At 35.1% G+C, this 19098-nt stretch overlaps 1 protein-coding gene across 1 annotated transcript in view; it reads right to left on the bottom strand.

Moving 5' to 3' along the window:
• Positions 1-1269: 1269 nt before the first annotated feature.
• LOC145252662 (tubulin beta-4 chain-like) overlaps positions 1270-19098 on the bottom strand; it is a 61363-nt gene continuing 43534 nt past the window's right edge. Inside the window, exons 2-4 of the mRNA XM_080112435.1 lie at positions 13425-13533; positions 3063-3418; positions 1270-2682 (exon numbers count right to left, since the gene is read on the bottom strand). Coding sequence (XP_079968561.1) covers positions 1870-2682; positions 3063-3418; positions 13425-13533 — 1278 coding nt within the window. The 3' untranslated portion in view covers positions 1270-1869. The remainder of the gene's footprint in view (positions 2683-3062; positions 3419-13424; positions 13534-19098) is intronic.

Here is a 19098-nt window from a genome sequence, read left to right as displayed (position 1 = left end):
TTTTTTCTGCCAAGGATTCTTTGAACAAATGTCAAACACGCACTCCACCAAACGAGTCTGACCAGCAGGGTTACATCAAATTAATAAAAAAAAATGTGAAATGTGAAAAAATAAACAAATTGGATAAATAGCCGGATTTGTTATTCCTGATAAGAATTTATAATTTGCTGAATTACAAGTTTTTTTTTTCTGGTTTTTCTCAGTATTTTTTCAACCCAATTAGTTTTTCTAGTAATTGTTAAAAATGGCCAAATCAGGTGAATTTGACTATTCACCTGATTTCCACTTGATAATCGGCTTAATCAGTTCAATTACAGTTTATCTTGGTTCTAGTGATGGATCCTTTAAAATGTGACCATGCACTCAATGCTAACTCTTATGCCCGAGTGGCTTCTGGGCCTTGATAAGTGGACACCTCCATGTAAAAAAAAAAAATAAAATAAATAAAATAACTGTAAATTGCCACTCTAATGCATATAACACACATACAACATTAAGTTCAGGTAGACTGATCTGGGCAAAATGTAGAGCTCAAATCTGATGACAGATGATCAACAGCCAGTGTACAAAAGGTATTGACCTTTAATTTTTTCTATGTTTTTTTTTATGCAGGCTTGTCGGCTTAAAACAAAGTTCAATTAGCCTTAACATGCTTGATGATTCAAACAATCAGGTTCTCTTAATTCAAAGTTGTTGCTGACAGTTAGTCGGTGAGACAAGGCAGATCTGCACCATTAACCAGTCGAGGCGAAAAGACTGCAAAACAATTGGTTTTATAAATTTGTGACTTTCCCCCTCTTTTACCGCCTCTTTTTTCCTGTTTAGAGGCTGGCGAGTTGTTCCTATGAAGCAGTATTGTGCAGCACCTCACCCAGACATGGGTACATTAAGAGAAGAATCTATGTGATAGGTTCAACTGGTTATAGGATGTAATTTCTGGAAATCAAGTGAATAGCCAAATTGTCTGAAGAGCCCGATTTTTTTCAAGAAAAACTGTAACTGAACCAATTCATTATTTAATATATCTAATATATTCAAGCTATCAAGTTTAATTTCTGAAAATGCAGCATTATCTCATTTTTTATGTAAGTTGATTTTGTTGATCTTTTTAAGAGCTGTAATGCTAATTTACAATTGAGACACTATCGCCAAAAAATAAAAATATGATTCACACGATTTTATAATTCCCAATTTTTGATTCTGTTACATTCTGATAAATTGGGAATACAATACAATTCTTGAAAACCAATAAAAAAATTAAAATCAAAACATTTTTCACATTTTATTTCATATTTATTTTTCTTTCGATTTTTTACGAATACAAATTGCAATACACAAAATTTGAAAAAAAGTTCAATATTTTCTGTAAAAAAAAAAATTTTTTTTAATCAAATTATAAAAGTCGTCTGTCTAATTTTTAATGTTATTATTTGGGATGAAAAATAATTGTCAAAAATAATTATTGCCAAATAAAGGAATTCTTGCAATAATTAATTTTAATCTAGTGTCATTTTGTATGCTTATTATATTATTATAAATTATATGAATATAAATGAATATGTGTTTGAAATTATCCATGTTCAAAGAAATAAAATAAAATTAAATAAAAAAGAAGTTTTCTTCTGTGTTTCAGGACTCCAAAAACTTCATTTAATAAAAATATTATTATGGCCGGAACTTAACAAATGCATTTATTGAAGACACAAACATAAAACAATAAGCACCATAAGCAGAGAAGTGAGCCTCTTTTGATTCATGAACAGAAATTTGCAAATGAAAGTTACATGACACATTTTCAGATTTCAACATCTGCTGAATTTAAGCTGTCAAATCAGAAACTAGTAAACAAATATAAGATGACGCCGATATTTAAGCTTCCTCATCTTCAGCTTCTTCTATCAAAATTTCTTCTTCAGTTGTTGCATCTTGATACTGCTGATATTCTGACACCAAGTCATTCATATTGGATTCGGCCTCTGTGAATTCCATCTCATCCATCCCTTCACCTGTATACCAATGCAAGAAAGCTTTCCTTCGGAACATAGCAGTGAACTGCTCAGAAATACGTTTAAACAGTTCCTGAATGGCAGTGCTGTTACCAATGAAAGTAGCTGACATTTTGAGTCCACGAGGCGGAATGTCGCAAACGGCCGTCTTCACATTGTTTGGGATCCACTCAACAAAATAGCTGCTATTTTTGTTTTGGACATTTAGCATTTGTTCATCTACTTCTTTCATTGACATTCGTCCACGAAACATAGCCGCAACAGTCAAATAACGGCCATGTCGTGGGTCACAGGCAGCCATCATATTTTTAGCATCAAACATTTGTTGGGTCAACTCAGGTACAGTGAGTGCACGATATTGCTGACAACCTCTAGAAGTTAATGGTGCAAATCCTGGCATAAAGAAATGAAGGCGGGGAAAGGGGACCATATTAACAGCAAGTTTCCTTAAGTCGGCATTAAGCTGTCCAGGAAAACGCAGACAAGTGGTCACTCCAGACATGGTGGCTGAAACCAAGTGATTCAGGTCACCATAAGTTGGTGTAGTAAGTTTCAATGTGCGAAAGCAGATATCATAGAGAGCTTCATTATCGATGCAGTAAGTTTCATCAGTATTCTCAACAAGTTGATGAACAGATAAGGTGGCATTGTAGGGTTCAACTACTGTATCAGACACCTGGAACATGAAAAAGACGGTATGGTAAATTTAAAGGCACGAAACATTACTATTTTTCAGATTGTAAATGAACAGTTTTTACAGTCTTTATTGAAATTTACATAGTAATTACTACTAACTAGTGGAACCGTGATAAATTATTTGTTATTTCTCTTTTTTTGGGGGGAGGGGGGTATGAATTGTGTTAAATACATGCTCTTCATCAGCTCCATTTTAACTGCCTTTCAGAAGAAAGATAATTTTTGATGTGAATAAAACAAAAGCAAATTCATAGTGATAGAAAAATCCAGTGATTTTCTTTTTATGATAATTAATAAACAAAAAGTATTTTTAATTAGAAAAAAAATATATAGAATATATAATTTGCCACATATATTTACCTTAGGTGAAGGAACAACAGAGAATGTATTCATAATCCTATCAGGATACTCTTCCCTGATCTTACTAATGAGGAGTGTTCCCATTCCAGATCCTGTTCCACCACCAAGAGAATGAGTCATTTGAAATCCTTGAAGACAATCACAGTTTTCACATTCTTTCCTCAACACGTCTAAGACCGAATCAACAAGTTCTGCACCTTCTGTGTAATGTCCCTTGGCCCAGTTGTTGCCTGCACCACTCTGACCAAACACAAAGTTATCTGGACGAAAGATTTGACCGAATGGTCCAGATCGTACAGAATCCATGGTGCCTGGTTCCAAATCCACCATAATAGCTCGCGGCACATATTTGCCGCCTGTAAAATAAACAAGAAAAGTCATTAAGAATCTTTTTTCTGTTTTTAGATAAAAAATAGGAAATTGAAAGTTGAAATTAATTAATTATTGTCAAAAGCAGCAAACAAATGTCAGAACAGTTTAAATCTGAAAGCTGCATTCAAATAATGAGTTTTAACAAGAAATGAAGGCATTATTGGATTGCACTAAAAAGTTTATTCAAAGCTAAATGATTTTACTATGAATACCTATTGCTAAATAATTTATGAGGTAGTGTGTCCAAAATGTTCCTTCACATTCGATGTAAATAAGATGTATTTTATATCAAATCAGAAAATTCGTCTTTGTAGCTTATTTTTGCCAAAAAACTTGTAAGACCAAATGAAATGAATTTATCCAAAATAAAATTGATTAACTACCTATGGAGAATCATGTTATGTCCATATGGGAAATGCTAAATTCTAAAATAATTTTCCTTTTCATCTTTCTGCTAAGCTTTTCAGGGTAACATAATTATCTAAAAAAAAGAATCATCTAGTTTTTATAACCGTGAAAAGAGTTAATATATATTTTTTATACTAAGCGTCTTCAATGTTTTAATTTCATTTTAGCTTTTAAATGGATTAAATTAAAGTTTAAGTGGATTAAATCATTAAGTTTAGTTTTATTAAATGGATTAAAATGATTTATTACATGGATTATTATTAAAATCATTATTAATAATAATTAATTAATCCTGTATTTTGATTGCAGAAATTCCCCTCTGGACTAAATTACCATAGGTTTACAACAACAGATGCCACATACAAATTTATTGTGTATAGATTATAATCCACTGCATTATGTAACTTTACAACTTCATTATAGACAGATTTAGGCCTTATAATAAAATCCTACAATTCATTCTAAGAGAGAAATCATCACTATCTTCATTTTCATTAGCAGAAGTAATTCCTATTCTTCCCTGTAATTAATAACTGCTCTCACCCCCCACTCTACACCGCCTAAAATTACACACAGTAAACTTGTATTGCCCCATCACCCTTATGAATCATAAACTTATTGAAATAGCATTCATTTCTAATTTGCAAAAAATGATTTCTCCCTAATTGCACTCTTTTTCATTGGATGCAACCTGTAATTTGCTTATTCCAGATTTTCAACCTTCAACAAAAGCGAACGCACACATATTAGACAACATGGCGTCTGAAAGACAAGCATTAAGCAAAATTGTTACACCATATATACACATGGCACTAGCATTACGTGTAGATTGTTTACTTCTTGGTCACTCGCATATATATTTAAACAAAACCAACCTTAAAAACTTACAGAATGGCTACAGTTTGCTTTGCAATTAGTTTGCCTTTTATTCTCTCTCTCACTCTCTCACTTATTATGTTACAGCAAAAAAAAAACTTTACTGCTTTCTTTTTTTTTGTTTTGATTTATTAAAAACAAGCCAAACTAATGAGCCACACTTTTTCTTTTTTTTTTTGGGGGGGGGGGGGTAAGCTACAAGAGTTATAAATGCTTGATTAAGTTTTTCCTTATTTTCTTTATTGAAAACATGACGAATTTCGTCCATCACAAATTATCGACTCTCCCTCTTTCTCTCGCTTGATCGATCAATCAAGCGATCAATCCATCTCAGAAGTCAACAATCGCCTTGAGATGAATAACCTGTCGTGGTTTCAAAATCACTCTCTTCACTTTTCTTTGTTTATCTTTGTTCGTCACCCTCACTGTTTCTCTTCACTTTCCCTTCCCTTAAACAAAGGATGCTATAGGCTAACGCGAGCTAACGTATGAACAATATTATCTGGGTTCAGTGAATACATTCACTTTCCCTTTTTATTTCTTCACTATGCACGTCGGAATTTAAATATATCAAACAAAACAGGCAACTGATTTTTATTTTTAGACGAAATTAATTTAAATGGAATCAACAACTCCCAATCTACTTTTGATTGCATAAATTTTGTTCTGGAATTAGTCGTTTGTTTGTCTTATTGGGAGCGACACCACTAACATCACGTTGACCAAATGAATACAGCTTCTTTCAGCCTAGTTAGGCATCTCAGCTGGAGAGTAGGAGGCAGCTCCTGAAGTGATGACTGACGCTACCAGTCACGCCGACCGAATCCACCAGCCGAAGGATTCCAGCAGCAGCAGAAGAAACAGCAGCTGTTTCAGCAGCAGCTCAACCAGCCCTTATCAAGGCTAAAAAGTTTTTCTACTAATGCGATTCACTACTGCTTGCCTTTTGAGACCCACCAGCAGCGAACTTCACTCCCAGTTTCCAATGCTTCCAGCTCACTCCAGCAGCTTCCTGCTCATTCCCGCAACCGTCCAGCCCTTGGTGTCTCCAGCTTCCTCCTGCAACCTTGCTCTTCCGGCCTGCAACCTCCCTTGCAGCTCCCTCCTCCGGCCTGCAACCCCGCTTGCACCTCGCTCCTTCGGTCTGCAACTTCGCCTGCACCTTGCTCCTCCAGCCTGCAACCTTGCTTGCACCTGGCTCCCTACTGACTGTCCATTCCTTAACACTGACCCCTGCATTCTCAACGTCGTCCATTCCTTAACACTGATCCTCTGTTCTCAGTGTCATCCGTTCCTTAATACCGATCCTCTGTTCTCAGTGTCGTCTGTTCCTTAACACTGACCCCTATGTTCTCAGCGTCGTCCATTCCATAACACTGACCCCCATATTCTCAGTGTCCACCGTCCGTTTCGGATCGCCCTGACATCCAGCCGATCATTCCAGACCCAGCAAGCAACTCTGAAACACGCTATGTCTAGAGTACCTCCTCCAAACCTTAACCCCCAGCGACATGAGACCTTCTGGACAACCAGCATCCAGATTTTTTGCTTCCTTTGCAAATAAAAGGTAAACCCTCGTCTTTAACCAAACAACCTATGTCTGTTATTCTTTTTTGCCTTTTTGCTGTTTACTTTTTGCCCGTGTCTACTTTGTTAGTTGTTGGATCGATTGTCCCCGGACGACCGGCCTCGCACCAAACCTTATTGCAATTCCTGTGGATGCAAAGGCTAAACGGTTTGCTTTTTTTTTTTGTACCTTCTTTTCTTCCTTTGCGTTTCAGGTCTGAGCCTGCTTGCCTACTATTTTGTATTTTATTTTATTTATTTACACCTCTATCCACCCAGGCGGCCTATTGTGTCTAATTTTTTTTTTTCTTTTTCCCTTCACTGCTATGTTTTTTTTTTTTTTCTGCTAGGGGTTGTTCGATATACTTACTACACCACCTCTCGCCACTCGTTTTTTGCCATGGAGAGATTGCGGGTGTTCATTCTGATAGCCATTCTTACTAGGCACCGCCAAAAATGTCCGAAAAATCAAGTTTTTTAAAACGAAATTACATTTATTAAAATCCATTATTTCTGAGTAACTTTTTTTTCCAGAAAGATAAAACCCTGAATTTTATCATATAGAAAGCAGAATAATGTAAAACTTTTTCTACTATTTTTAATTAAATTTGAAATGTTAAAATTTCCCCAAAAGTTAACAATTGGCGTTTTTTTTGTTTTGCACAAAAAACGTATATAAATAGTTAAAAAAAAAAAAAAAGGTTTTTGAAAGAATTAATTTTTTATTTCTTGTCTAACTAAGATTTAGGGTGATTTTCTATGAGAATATGCAAAAATGTTATAATATAAGTACCTGGATTTCAAATAATTCCACTTATTCATATAGGCAACCAGTTACTTCGAGTTGATTTGATTACTCTGTTTACAAACTTTACATTTGTTCTTAATAAAAAGCAAACTACGGAAGACCAAAAAGCCAAAAAAAAACTTATTTTTCAGTGACAAAAATTTCAATGTATTATTAACGCTGAGGCTGGCCAGTACCAGATGGGTGACCATTTGTATGAGTTTGGTTTTTAATGTGTATGTGTGTGGGGGTCAGGCTCTCCAAAATGGGGAGGGGGGCAATTTAAAGCAGAATAAAAAAAATTATTTCAGCACGTTTGGTCCACCGTAGTCGAAAGGCGGCAAACGTTTCCAAACTGGATCGAAAAAATGATGATGTTAAAACACAAAGGGCACAATATTTATCGAACTTTCAAAGTATGCCCTGTTTAATAACAGCCATGCATTATTCGGCTCGCTAAAAAGAAATTGTTAATTTATTTATCAAAGATTTTAAAATGGCTTTTTTCGTATAAATATTAAAAAAAATTTTTTTTGTTTTACTTAAATTAATTATTTTACTTAACATATTCACCAAATTTCACACTTCAAAACTCAAAGGCGGGATAATTAAACACAATCGAAGTTCTGATATTCAGACATCAAAATAAGGTATGCAAACAAGTTTGTTTTTTTTTTTTAATCTATAATCCCGTCCCTTACAACAACACAATATGTTTTGTTTAGTTTCAGATGATTATTTTAAGCATATCTGGAACCCCCTCAAAACAAGCAAAAAAATATATATATATAAATATTGTTTATGAAAAATAAGTACACTGTTATAAAGTTCATTCTTCTCTTAATAATCGCTGAAAATTTCGTATTGATTGGATAATTACCTGACTTTTAGTAGATTTTTAAAAAGACGGTCCGTCAAAAAGTACTTGCCTGTCCCCCCTACCCCCCCCCAGTTTTGGCGGTGCCTAATTCTTACCATTACCAGTTAGCGGGTACTGCTAGTTATTAATAGTCAATTAATTTAAATAAATCCATTTTAATTATTATAATAAATATTTTTAATAAATTTATTTGTTTTAATTTATTTATCAAAATGGATTTCTTAAATAGATTAGAATTATTAAAGTTTATTTTGAAGAAAAAAAAAACACTGCAAGTGATTCTGTGATGCAACAAGTCTTTAAAATCGTAAATCAAAAGAAATCAAAAGAAATCAAAAGAAAGAGAGAGGAAGAGAAAAAGAAACGAAAGCGGAAACAACGAAAGTGATTTCAATCATGCTTTTTATTTTAGATTTAAAATATTAACAACTCCATTTTATTTCAGTATTTAATTTGTGTATTTCTGTTTTATTAAATGCTAGCTTTTTTTCTAGTCCAATACCGGCTTCCATCTTATCTCGAAATTACTTATAACGGCACCAACTTACTTTCGGAAGAACCTTCCCCCCCCATCAGCCTTTTCTTTTATATCGTAAGCTTCTTAAAACGTTACTAGCTTAAGTTCAGAATAAAATCACGATTTTCTATTAACGGCTAATTTCAAAAAAAAAATGTTTTGAACGCTACTAACTGAAGTTCTTTCAACACAGTTTGCAATTTGGAGACGGAATTGTTTTTGTTGAGATAAGTGATTTCAATCATGCTTTTTATTTTAGATTTAAAATATTAACAACTCCATTTTATTTCAGTATTTAATTTGTGTATTTCTGTTTTATTAAATGCTAGCTTTTTTTCTAGTCCAATACCGGCTTCCATCTTATCTCGAAATTACTTATAACGGCACCAACTTACTTTCGGAAGAACCTTCCCCCCCCATCAGCCTTTTCTTTTATATCGTAAGCTTCTTAAAACGTTACTAGCTTAAGTTCAGAATAAAATCACGATTTTCTATTAACGGCTAATTTCAAAAAAAAATGTTTTGAACGCTACTAACTGAAGTTCTTTCAACACAGTTTGCAATTTGGAGACGGAATTGTTTTTGTTGAGATAAGTGATTTCAATCATGCTTTTTATTTTAGATTTAAAATATTAACAACTCCATTTTATTTCAGTATTTAATTTGTGTATTTCTGTTTTATTAAATGCTAGCTTTTTTTTTTTCTAGTCCAATACCGGCTTCCATCTTATCTCGAAATTACTTATAACGGCACCAACTTACTTTCGGAAGAACCCCCCCCCATCAGCCTTTTCTTTTATATCGTAAGCTTCTTAGAACGTTACTAGCTTAAGTTCAGAATAAAATCACGATTTTCTATTAACGGCTAATTTTAAAAAAAAAATGTTTTGAACGCTACTAACTGAAGTTCTTTCAACACAATTTGCAATTTGGAGACGGAATTGTTTTTGTTGAGATAAGTGATTTCAATCATGCTTTTTATTTTAGATTTAAAATATTAACAACTCCATTTTATTTCAGTATTTAATTTGTGTATTTCTGTTTTATTAAATGCTAGCCTTTTTTTTTTTTTTTTTTTTTTTTTCCTCGTACATATGTTTATTTATCCACCGAGTTGATAGCAAAAATTACGAATTATACTCATTTTTAGTTCGTGTGAGGGGAATCTATCACCATACTTTCCCTTAAACACGTCCGTTGGACTTTTATTAAGTACAATACTTAATAGTGATTTTTTTTTTTTTTTTAATGGAGAGTAGAAAACGCATTGTGGGTGCGTTATCGGCAGCTCCTGTTACTCTCGCTTCTTCTTATTTGTCCCTCAGTCCTCATTTAAAAAAATGAGTGATTTTTCGGACAAAGGGAGAAGAAAAAGCTGTTTTCTAGGTTGACAGTATTTTTGCGAACAGTTGGCTGAGATGGCGGAAATTTTCTGTTTCTATGTCTATCCTTGTAGCCATGTCACTAGTAAGGGTGCTGGAGGTAAACGTTTTGTCTGGGCTGACGTTATCCGCCTGATAGTCAGGGACCCGAACCTTGGATTAACCACTAAGGAGGCTGTCCTATCAGCAGGTGCAAAGTACTGGGGCTGCTGTATTGCCATTTGGTGAATGGATTCTGGACCATGCAGTAGCTTCTGGTGGGGCCTCTCGATGCCATACTAGTGGGTAATTGTTACGGCTTTACCTTATCATTAACTACAAATAAAAAAAAAAATTCTTCGTTTCTTTTTCTCTCTTAATTTCCCCTCTCTGTCCTGCTCTAAGTAAATCTGTCGACCTAGTCCACAAATTCCAAAATTTCATCATGACAAGTTTCAAGAAAAAATACACGATTAAACCCGGTTCCCCAACTTCCAACGTAGACCCCTACTACCATGTCTCCTTCTCCAACATCAGGGGTCTTCGTTCTAACCTTCCAGAGGTTGAAACCCAATTACAGGAGACTAAACCAGACCTTTTATTTTTAAGTGAAACTGGCATTGGACAGGCTATTTCCCTAGATGAGTTTGCAATTTCAGGATACTCTAACTTAACTTCTAAATCTGACCCCCAAGATCACCATGGGCATGGAATATGTGCCTATATTAAAGATAGCTTTCCATGTGGGAGGGACATCTCCAGGGAAGATCCTAACTTACCCTATATGTGCTTCCGGGTTGCTTTAGCTCACACTACTGCATTTATATTTACTCTCTATCGCCCCCACAACAGTGGAGTTACTATCTTTCAAAGCATATCTGAGAAAATTGACCAAGTCCTTTCTACTTATCCTTCAGCTAACATTCACGTATGTGGAGACTTCAATGTTCACAACGTTGAATGGTTGACCCACTCAAACAAGACCGATGATGAGGGGAGGTTCTGTCATGATTTCTCCATTGCCTATGACCTCACTCAGATTGTTCAGGAACCTACCCGTGTGCCCGATAATGATGGCCAGTATGCGAGCCTACTAGACCTTTTTCTCACAACTTGCCCTGAACTATGTTCAGTTTCTGTTCTGTCGCCTCTTGGATCTTCCGACCACTCTGTTGTATCAATTAAGATAAAAATGAAATGTAATAAGTCCCCAGATGTACCTCTTCATCGTACAGTATATCGATACACTAAGGCTGACTGGGATAGCTTCCGTACATTTATATCTGATCTACCTCTGCATTCCATGTTTAAAAAGGATGTGTCCTCTATAGTATTAGACCTAACTGAATGGTTAATTGTAGGTATTGACCATTTCATACCCTCTAAAAAGTTTCAGAAAAAACCTAACAGCCAGCCATGGTTCTCTCCAGAATGTGCTGCTGCCATTGCGCACAGAAATCACTTTTTCCACTGCTTCAAACGTAATAGATGTATGGAAACTAAAGCCGTTTTCAGGACTGCCAGCAACCATTGTAAGAAAGTAATAAGGAACGCAAGAGAGTTGTATGCTCAATCTGTTAAGTCCAAAGTAGCTGAGCAGCGGCTTGGTTCCCACCAGTTTTGGCAAATAGCAAACAGAATCCTGAACAGAAGCGTGTGCTCCATCCCAACTATTATCAATGGACCTGAGGTAATCTCGTCAGCATCAGACAAAGCCAAACTCTTTGTCAAGAACTTTGCAGCAAATTCTACCCTTTGCGACCAAGACCGCCAACCCCCAATATTTCCTCCTGTATCAGAAAACACGCTATGTGATATACGTATATCTGTACGTGATGTTGCGAAGCTAATCAAAAACCTTGATTCGAGTAAAGCAACTGGCCCTGATGGTATTCCAATTATAGTACTCAAAAAACTTCAACCTGAATTAGCGCCCATACTTACAAAACTGTTTAAACGTTGTCTTAAGGAGAATAGTTTCCCATCTCCCTGGAAAACCTCATCAGTATGCCCTGTATTTAAGAATTCAGGTGATCGCTCATCCCCCTCTCAGTACAGGCCAATAAGTCTCCTGTGCGTCATGAGTAAGTTGCTAGAATCTGTGTTAAATACAGAAGTAATCAAACATCTCAACAAAAATAACCTTCTTAGTGACACTCAATATGGTTTCCGTTCTGCTAGATCTACAGCAGATGTCATTACAGTTATATCGCATAGGATTAGCAAATCTCTCGACGGTGGCAATCTTTCTAGAGCAATTGCTCTTGACATATCTAAAGCCTTTGATAGGGTATGGCATAAAGGTTTACTTCATAAGATCGCTAGCTATGGTATAGCTGGAAAAGTCTTCTCAATTATTAAATCATTTCTTTCTGATAGGTTCATAAGAGTAGTAGTTGAGGGGCAAAAATCAGAAGCTCACAGTATTAATGCCGGTGTCCCTCAGGGATCCATCCTGGGCCCAACTCTTTTCCTGATCTACATTAATGATCTTCCAAATCATATCCTTACATCATTTGTAGACATTTATGCTGACGACACTACCATTTATGGTAGCACATCTAAGACAGTAAACGACCAAGTTCTCTCCAATTCTCTCTCCTCTGATCTTGAGCACGTAGTACAATGGGGAAAGGAGTGGCTGGTTACTTTTAATGCATCTAAAACCAAGCTTCTCTCTTTACATCATCAACATTCTAATCCACATTTGTCATCAATTGAAATGAATGGCTCTCGTCTTCAGGAGGCCTCAAGTTTTGACAAGCTTCTGGGCTTGACCATTACTCCTGATCTTAAATGGAACACGTATATCAAATCTGTTGCCAAGGCCGCTGGAAAAATGATGGGATCTTTCTATCGATCCAGTAGATATCTCACTGCTGATGCTATTCTCTACCTATATAAGAGCCAGGTACGTCCAAGGATGGAATACTGTTGCCACATCTGGGCAGGAGCTGCTAGAAAGGACTTGTCCTGCCTTGATAGAGTTCAAAATAGACTTCGTAGCCTCGTAGGAGATGTCCTTTTCTCCTCCTTGCAACCGCTATCTCACAGAAGAGATGTTGCGAGTTTGTCTCTGATGTATCGTTATTTTCATGGAAAGTGTTCAACTGAGCTTCAATCTTTGGTCCCCCCTCGCCAAACTTTCACAAGAAACACTCGTCTAGCTGTAAACACTATCAATAATTTCCCCCACTCTTTATCTGTGGCTAAACCTAAACGTAGATTCCATGAACAAAGCTTCTTTCTTAGAACTGCACGCCTGTGGAATTGTCTTCCGTTTTCCTGCTTTCCGGCTGACTACAATATGGTTGTGTTCAAGTCTAAAGTAAATAAGTTCTTGATGAGCCGTTCCATATAAGTTATTAAATTTACCAAATTTTCATTACTAATGATTACTATATTGACCAATTTCTACTGTACACTCTTTAACCCTTATCCTTGAGTAGCCTCTGGGCCTTGATAATGTGGTGATGCCTTTGTAAAAAAAAAAAAAAAAAAAAAAAAAAAGAGAAATAAAATTGAGCCAAATGACGAAAAACTAAAGATTTCAGTTTTGTTAAAGTAAAAGAAAAAAACGAAAACATCATATTACCTGTTGCTTCTGTGAAGTATACATTAATGCGCTCCAGTTGAAGATCATTATCACCATGGTACGATCCAGTGGGATCAATACCGTGTTCGTCAGAAATCACTTCCCAAAACTAGAAAAAATAAAATAGACAAAAATATAAGTTAATTACACTCTGAAATTACATTTCTTTTAATGAATAAAAGTGGCTATGCCTTTTACATAAAATGTGATTACAAAAATATATGCTTTACAGAAAGAGTCAGGAAACGCATTATCGCACACATGGGATCACATTATCGCTAGCAATAATTTTCTGATTTAAATGGAAATAATAACAACACCTGTCAGCGCCACCTAATGTGTCCAGATATCTAAGAAACAAACTATAGCTTAAAAAGAACACACAGATTTTAAAAAACATTTCTTGTAGGTCATTTTTTTGTAAATGACATGTCTTTTTATTTTTGGCAATGCTAAAATATTTTAAAAAAATGTATACAGGCTTTAAATAAAAAATAAAAAAGTGTAGATTCCTTGACCTCTTCCTCCTACCAAAACCCAAAAAGCCGTCAGTGCTACCTATCTATAAAGAAACAAACTCTTAGGCATAATCTAAAAAGAATGGACGTGTTGGCTAGGTATAGCAAATTTATTTATATTCCTTGCCATTACAAGTACAAAGAAAACTCTTCTTTTTAATCTCAGCCCCTCTCAAAGTTTTCTCTCTTCGGTCAAGTGTGTGGAACCCATCTCCAAACTTCTTTCTTTTATCATTTGCTGGGGAGAGTTACTTGAGTTGTCTGTGTCATAAGGACATCTCTGGAACAGTTGTTAGTTCCTTGGCAACCAGCGTATTAAACACAATGAAATGAGAGGCACATAAACTAAGGTAAACGTTCATAATGGACATCAAGTGACAAATCGTAGTGACCATTGGGCTGAAATTGAATGCTTGTACAAAACAGCAAAGATTTTTCTAATAAAAAAAACTACAATTATTTAAGGAGCATTTTAAATCGGAGACCCATTCTCGACTAGTCTGTGATCACATGCAGTAAAGTACACAGCAAAACTCTTAAATTCTTCCCGCTTTTCAATTGAGAGAAAGCGAGTGCTAGAAAGAGGAAAGAACATTTTTTAAAAAACTAAACTATTGTCACTGTTTAACAAATTCTAACGACAGCAACCAGATTTGACCTTTACACCTGCCACTTGTCAATCTCCAAAATTGACAAGCCTGACATTTAGAAATATGCATCCATGTGAATGTGCTTGCCTCCTTGTATGTTGGTATATTCATGTGAGAGTAGAAAAGACATTGTCAAAACTCTCATTTTATTTATATTATCCCTCAGTCCTCATCTCGAATGAATGAGTAATGAAGAAAACGCTGTCAGCAGTTTTGTGGGAACATTAGCTAAATTTCCTTTCCATGCGTTCTTATTGCAGGTGGTATGCATTTTCCTGGGCTGACGTTATCCGCCTTAATAGTGTACCTTCCAAAGAGGCTATCTTGTCGGCAGGTACAAAATACATGGGCTGCTGTATTGCCATTTGGTGAATGGAGTCTGGACCATGCAATACCTTCTGGTTGGGGCTTCTCGATACCATGTTAGTGAGAACTACTATGGCCTATTTTTCAAAATTTTCCATCACTCATCCATATTCTCTCTCTTGCTTCCCCTTTGCCCTGCTCTTAATAATGCTGCTGACCTCTTCTACAACCTAACTATAAAACCTAACTATGAAAAAGTTGAACAAAGAAATCAAGCAAAAACCCAGAACCACAACTTCTGCTATAAGGTTTTCTCCTCAAACATCAATTATGATGTTAACATACAATTCTTACCTGTTGTTCTTGTGTGAAACTGCTTTATTAGTCAATTTCTCAATTCTAACATCCAAATCCCACTCTCAAATTTCCACAGAAAACGAACCCTGGTGTTCAATGGTGATATTGATATGGAATATGTGTCTACATTAAGGATACCTTCCCATGAAGGAAGGACATTTCCAAAGAAGATCCAAAACATCCTTACATGTGCTTCAGAGTAGTGCTTACCATAGCATTTATATTTGCCCTCTACCGTCCCCACAATGATGGAGTAGCTATCTTTAAGAGTATTGCTAAGAAATATTCTCTATCCATCCCTTGGTCAACATTCACGTTTGTGGAGATTTCAATGTTTACAGCGTTAAATGGTTAGTTCCCTAAAACAAAACAAATTACAAAGGAAGATTTTGTCATGATTTCTCTCTTGCTTATGAGCTAACACAGATTGTTATTGAACCCACTCAGGTACCCGTTAATGGACAATTTGTAAGTCTTCTAATAATATGCCCTGAACTGTATTCATCCTCAGTTCTGTCTCTGCTATAACTTTCTGATCACTCAATAGTCTCAATAAATATGAAAATAAAGTATAACAAAACCCCAAATATCTCTCTTCATTGAACAGTGTATTGATACTCGATGATTGACTGGGACAGTTTTTGAACATTCATATCAGAACTATTTTAACTGTTTAAAAAAAAAAATGTATTTAATATAGCATCTGACTTAACTGATTAGTTAAACATTGGTATAGACAGCTACATACCTTTCAAGAAATTTCAACAGAAACCGAACAACCAGCTATGAATGTGCTGCCGCTATTGTACATAGAAGCCACTACTTCAGTTGCTTTAAATGTAATAGATGCTTTTAAACTAAAGTTGCCTATAGAACTGCCAGCAATCACTGCAAAAGGATTATAGAAAATGAAATAGTCATATATGCTCAGTCCATTAAGTCCAAAGTACAAGAACAGAGGCTTGGCTCTTATGAGTTTTGGTTAATAAAGCAGATGCATGTCCTCTATCTCAATGGACCCAAGGTGATTTTGTCAGTATCTGACAAAATCAAACTCTTTGCCAAGAACTTTGCAGCAAAATCAACCGTTTTTTTTTTTTTAAGACAGGCAACACCACATTATCAAAACATATATAACAATATAGTAATCATTAATAATGGGAATTCGGTAAATTTGTTAACTTATATGGAACGGCTCATCAAGAACTTGTTTACGTTAGACTTGAAGACAACCATATTGTAGTCAGCCGGAAAGCAGGAAAACGGAAGACAATTCCACAGGCATGCAGTTCCAAGAAAGAAGCTTTGTTTATGGAATCTACGTTTAGGTTTAGGCACAGATAAAAAGTGGGGGGAATTATTGATAGTGTTTACAGCTAGACAAGTGTTTTTTGTGAAAGTTTGGTGAGGGGGGACCATAGACTGAAGCTCAGTCGAACACTTTCCATGAAAATAATGAGAGAAAATCAGAGACAAACTCGCAACATCTCTTCTGTGAGATAGAGGTTGCAGGAAAGAGAAAAGGACATCGCCTATGAGGCTACGAAGTCTATTTTGAACTCTATCAAGTCCTTTCTAGCAGCTCCTGCCCAGATGTGGCAACAGTATTCCATCCTTGGACATACCTGGCTCTTATATAGATAGAGAATTGAATCAGCAGTGAGATATCTACTGGATCGATAGAAAGATCCCACCATTTTTCCAGCGGCCTTGGCAACAGATTTGATGTACGTGTTCCATTTAAGATCAGGAGTAAAGGTCAAACCCAGAAGCTTGTCAAAACTTGAGGCCTCCTGAAGACGAGAGCCATTCATTTCAATTGATGCCAGATGTGGATCAGAATGTTGATGATGTAAAGAGAGAAGCTTGGTTTTAGATGCATTCAAAGTAACCAGCCACTCCTTTCCCCATCGTACCACGTGCTCAAGATCAGAGGAGAGAGAATCGGAGAGAACTTGGTCGTTTACTGTCTTAGATGTGCTACCATAAATGGTAGTGTTATCAGCATAAATGTCTACAAATGATGTAAGGATGTGATTTGGAAGATCATTAATGTAGATCAGGAAAAGAGTTCGGCCCAGGATGGACCCCTGAAGGACTTATAATAAAGAAATATTATAATTAAAAATTATAATAAAAATGATAATTTAACTAATGCTAATAAAACAGAATTTATCTAACTATAATAAAAAGTATAATAGCCCAATTATAAACCAATTTATAACTTATCCAATTATAAAAAATATATAATTTATCCAATTATACCTGAAAGTATTATTTATTATATTATCTATAATATAAATCTCAATCATCGGTTTGTGTGTATGTATGTATGTATGTGTGTTTGTTTGTGTGTATATTTGCCAAAAACTTACAACAGACGCAACGGATCCTGACGAGATCAGTATCATTTTGAAGATCAACGTCTTGGACAACAAATATCAAAAAATTGGCCAAAAACATTAATGACTTCAACTGGCCAGTTTTCTACAAGGAGGAATCTGTTTTTGTGTCGCCATTTTCGCAACCGATACAATGACTTGTATCGGTTGGATTGACTGCTTAATTTCAATGTTCAGAACTTCCATTCGGGTGATGGAGACATCAGCTAAGACATAACATTTTTGTTAACCTTTTTTCTCCTTCGTGTTACAGATTCGAGCTTGCCTGCCACTTTTTTTTTTAACACCTCTGCCTACTGTTGTTTTGATTCCCCTCCCTCCACCTCCGCTGCTACCACTTTTTTTTTACATCCTTGGGGTTCCTTACTACACTTCCTACACACACCCGGGCAACGGACACCCCCACTATTATTGTTTTAATTACCCCTCCAGATGTTCCTTACTACACCACCTAAACACCCGGGCAATGGCAGGCACCCCCACTAGTCTATAATATAAATCTCAAACGTCTGTTCGTGTGTATGTATGTTTGTATGTCTCACTAAAACTTTCGACACACGCGACCAATTCTGATAAAATAGTCATTGTTTGAAAGCTCAGTCTCTCGGCCAATAAATATCCAAAAATTGGCCAAAAACATTCATCATTTCACCATCAAGTATAATTCAACTAATTATAATGAACAAGTTATAATTTATTTATAATTGAAAGTATAATTTATCTAATTATAATTGAAAGTATAATTTGCCTAATTATAATGAAGAAAGCATAATTCATCTAAATATAAGAGACAAAGTATAATTTATCTAATTATAATTGAAAGTATAATTCATACAATTATAATTGAAGTATAATTTTTCTAAATATAATGAAAAAGTTATAATTTATCTAAATATAATGAAAAAGTTATAATTTATCTAAATATAATGAAAAAGTTATAATTTATCTAAATATAATTGAAAGTATAATTTATCTAATTATAATGAAGAAAGCAAAATTCATCGAAATATAATGAAAAAATTAAAATTTATCTAATCATGATTGAAAGTATAATTCATCTAATATTAATTGAAAGTATAATTTATCTAATTATAATAAAGGAAGCATAATTTTTCTAAATAGAATGAACAAATTAAAATGTATCTAACTATAATTGAAAGTCTCAGTTATCTAATTATAATTGAAAGTATAATTTATCTAATTTCAACACAGATGCCACATACAAATTTATTATGTCTAAACTATTATCCACCATCTTATGTAACTTTAAAACGCCGTTTTATACACATTTATTTGTTATAAAATCCTACATTACATCCTAGGAGAAACATCATCACGATCACCAACATCTTCAGAGGAAGTGGTTACTATTTTTCCCTATAAATCTAAAGTCCTCATACCGCCACCAGTCAACACCGAGAATTAATATACACATTATTCA

This window comes from Euprymna scolopes, chromosome 29 (assembly GCF_053919585.1).
Source record: "Euprymna scolopes isolate OS-2025 chromosome 29, ASM5391958v1, whole genome shotgun sequence".
Classification (NCBI taxonomy): Eukaryota; Metazoa; Mollusca; class Cephalopoda; order Sepiida; family Sepiolidae; genus Euprymna; species Euprymna scolopes.
This window is presented reverse-complemented; position numbering and strand designations above follow the sequence as displayed.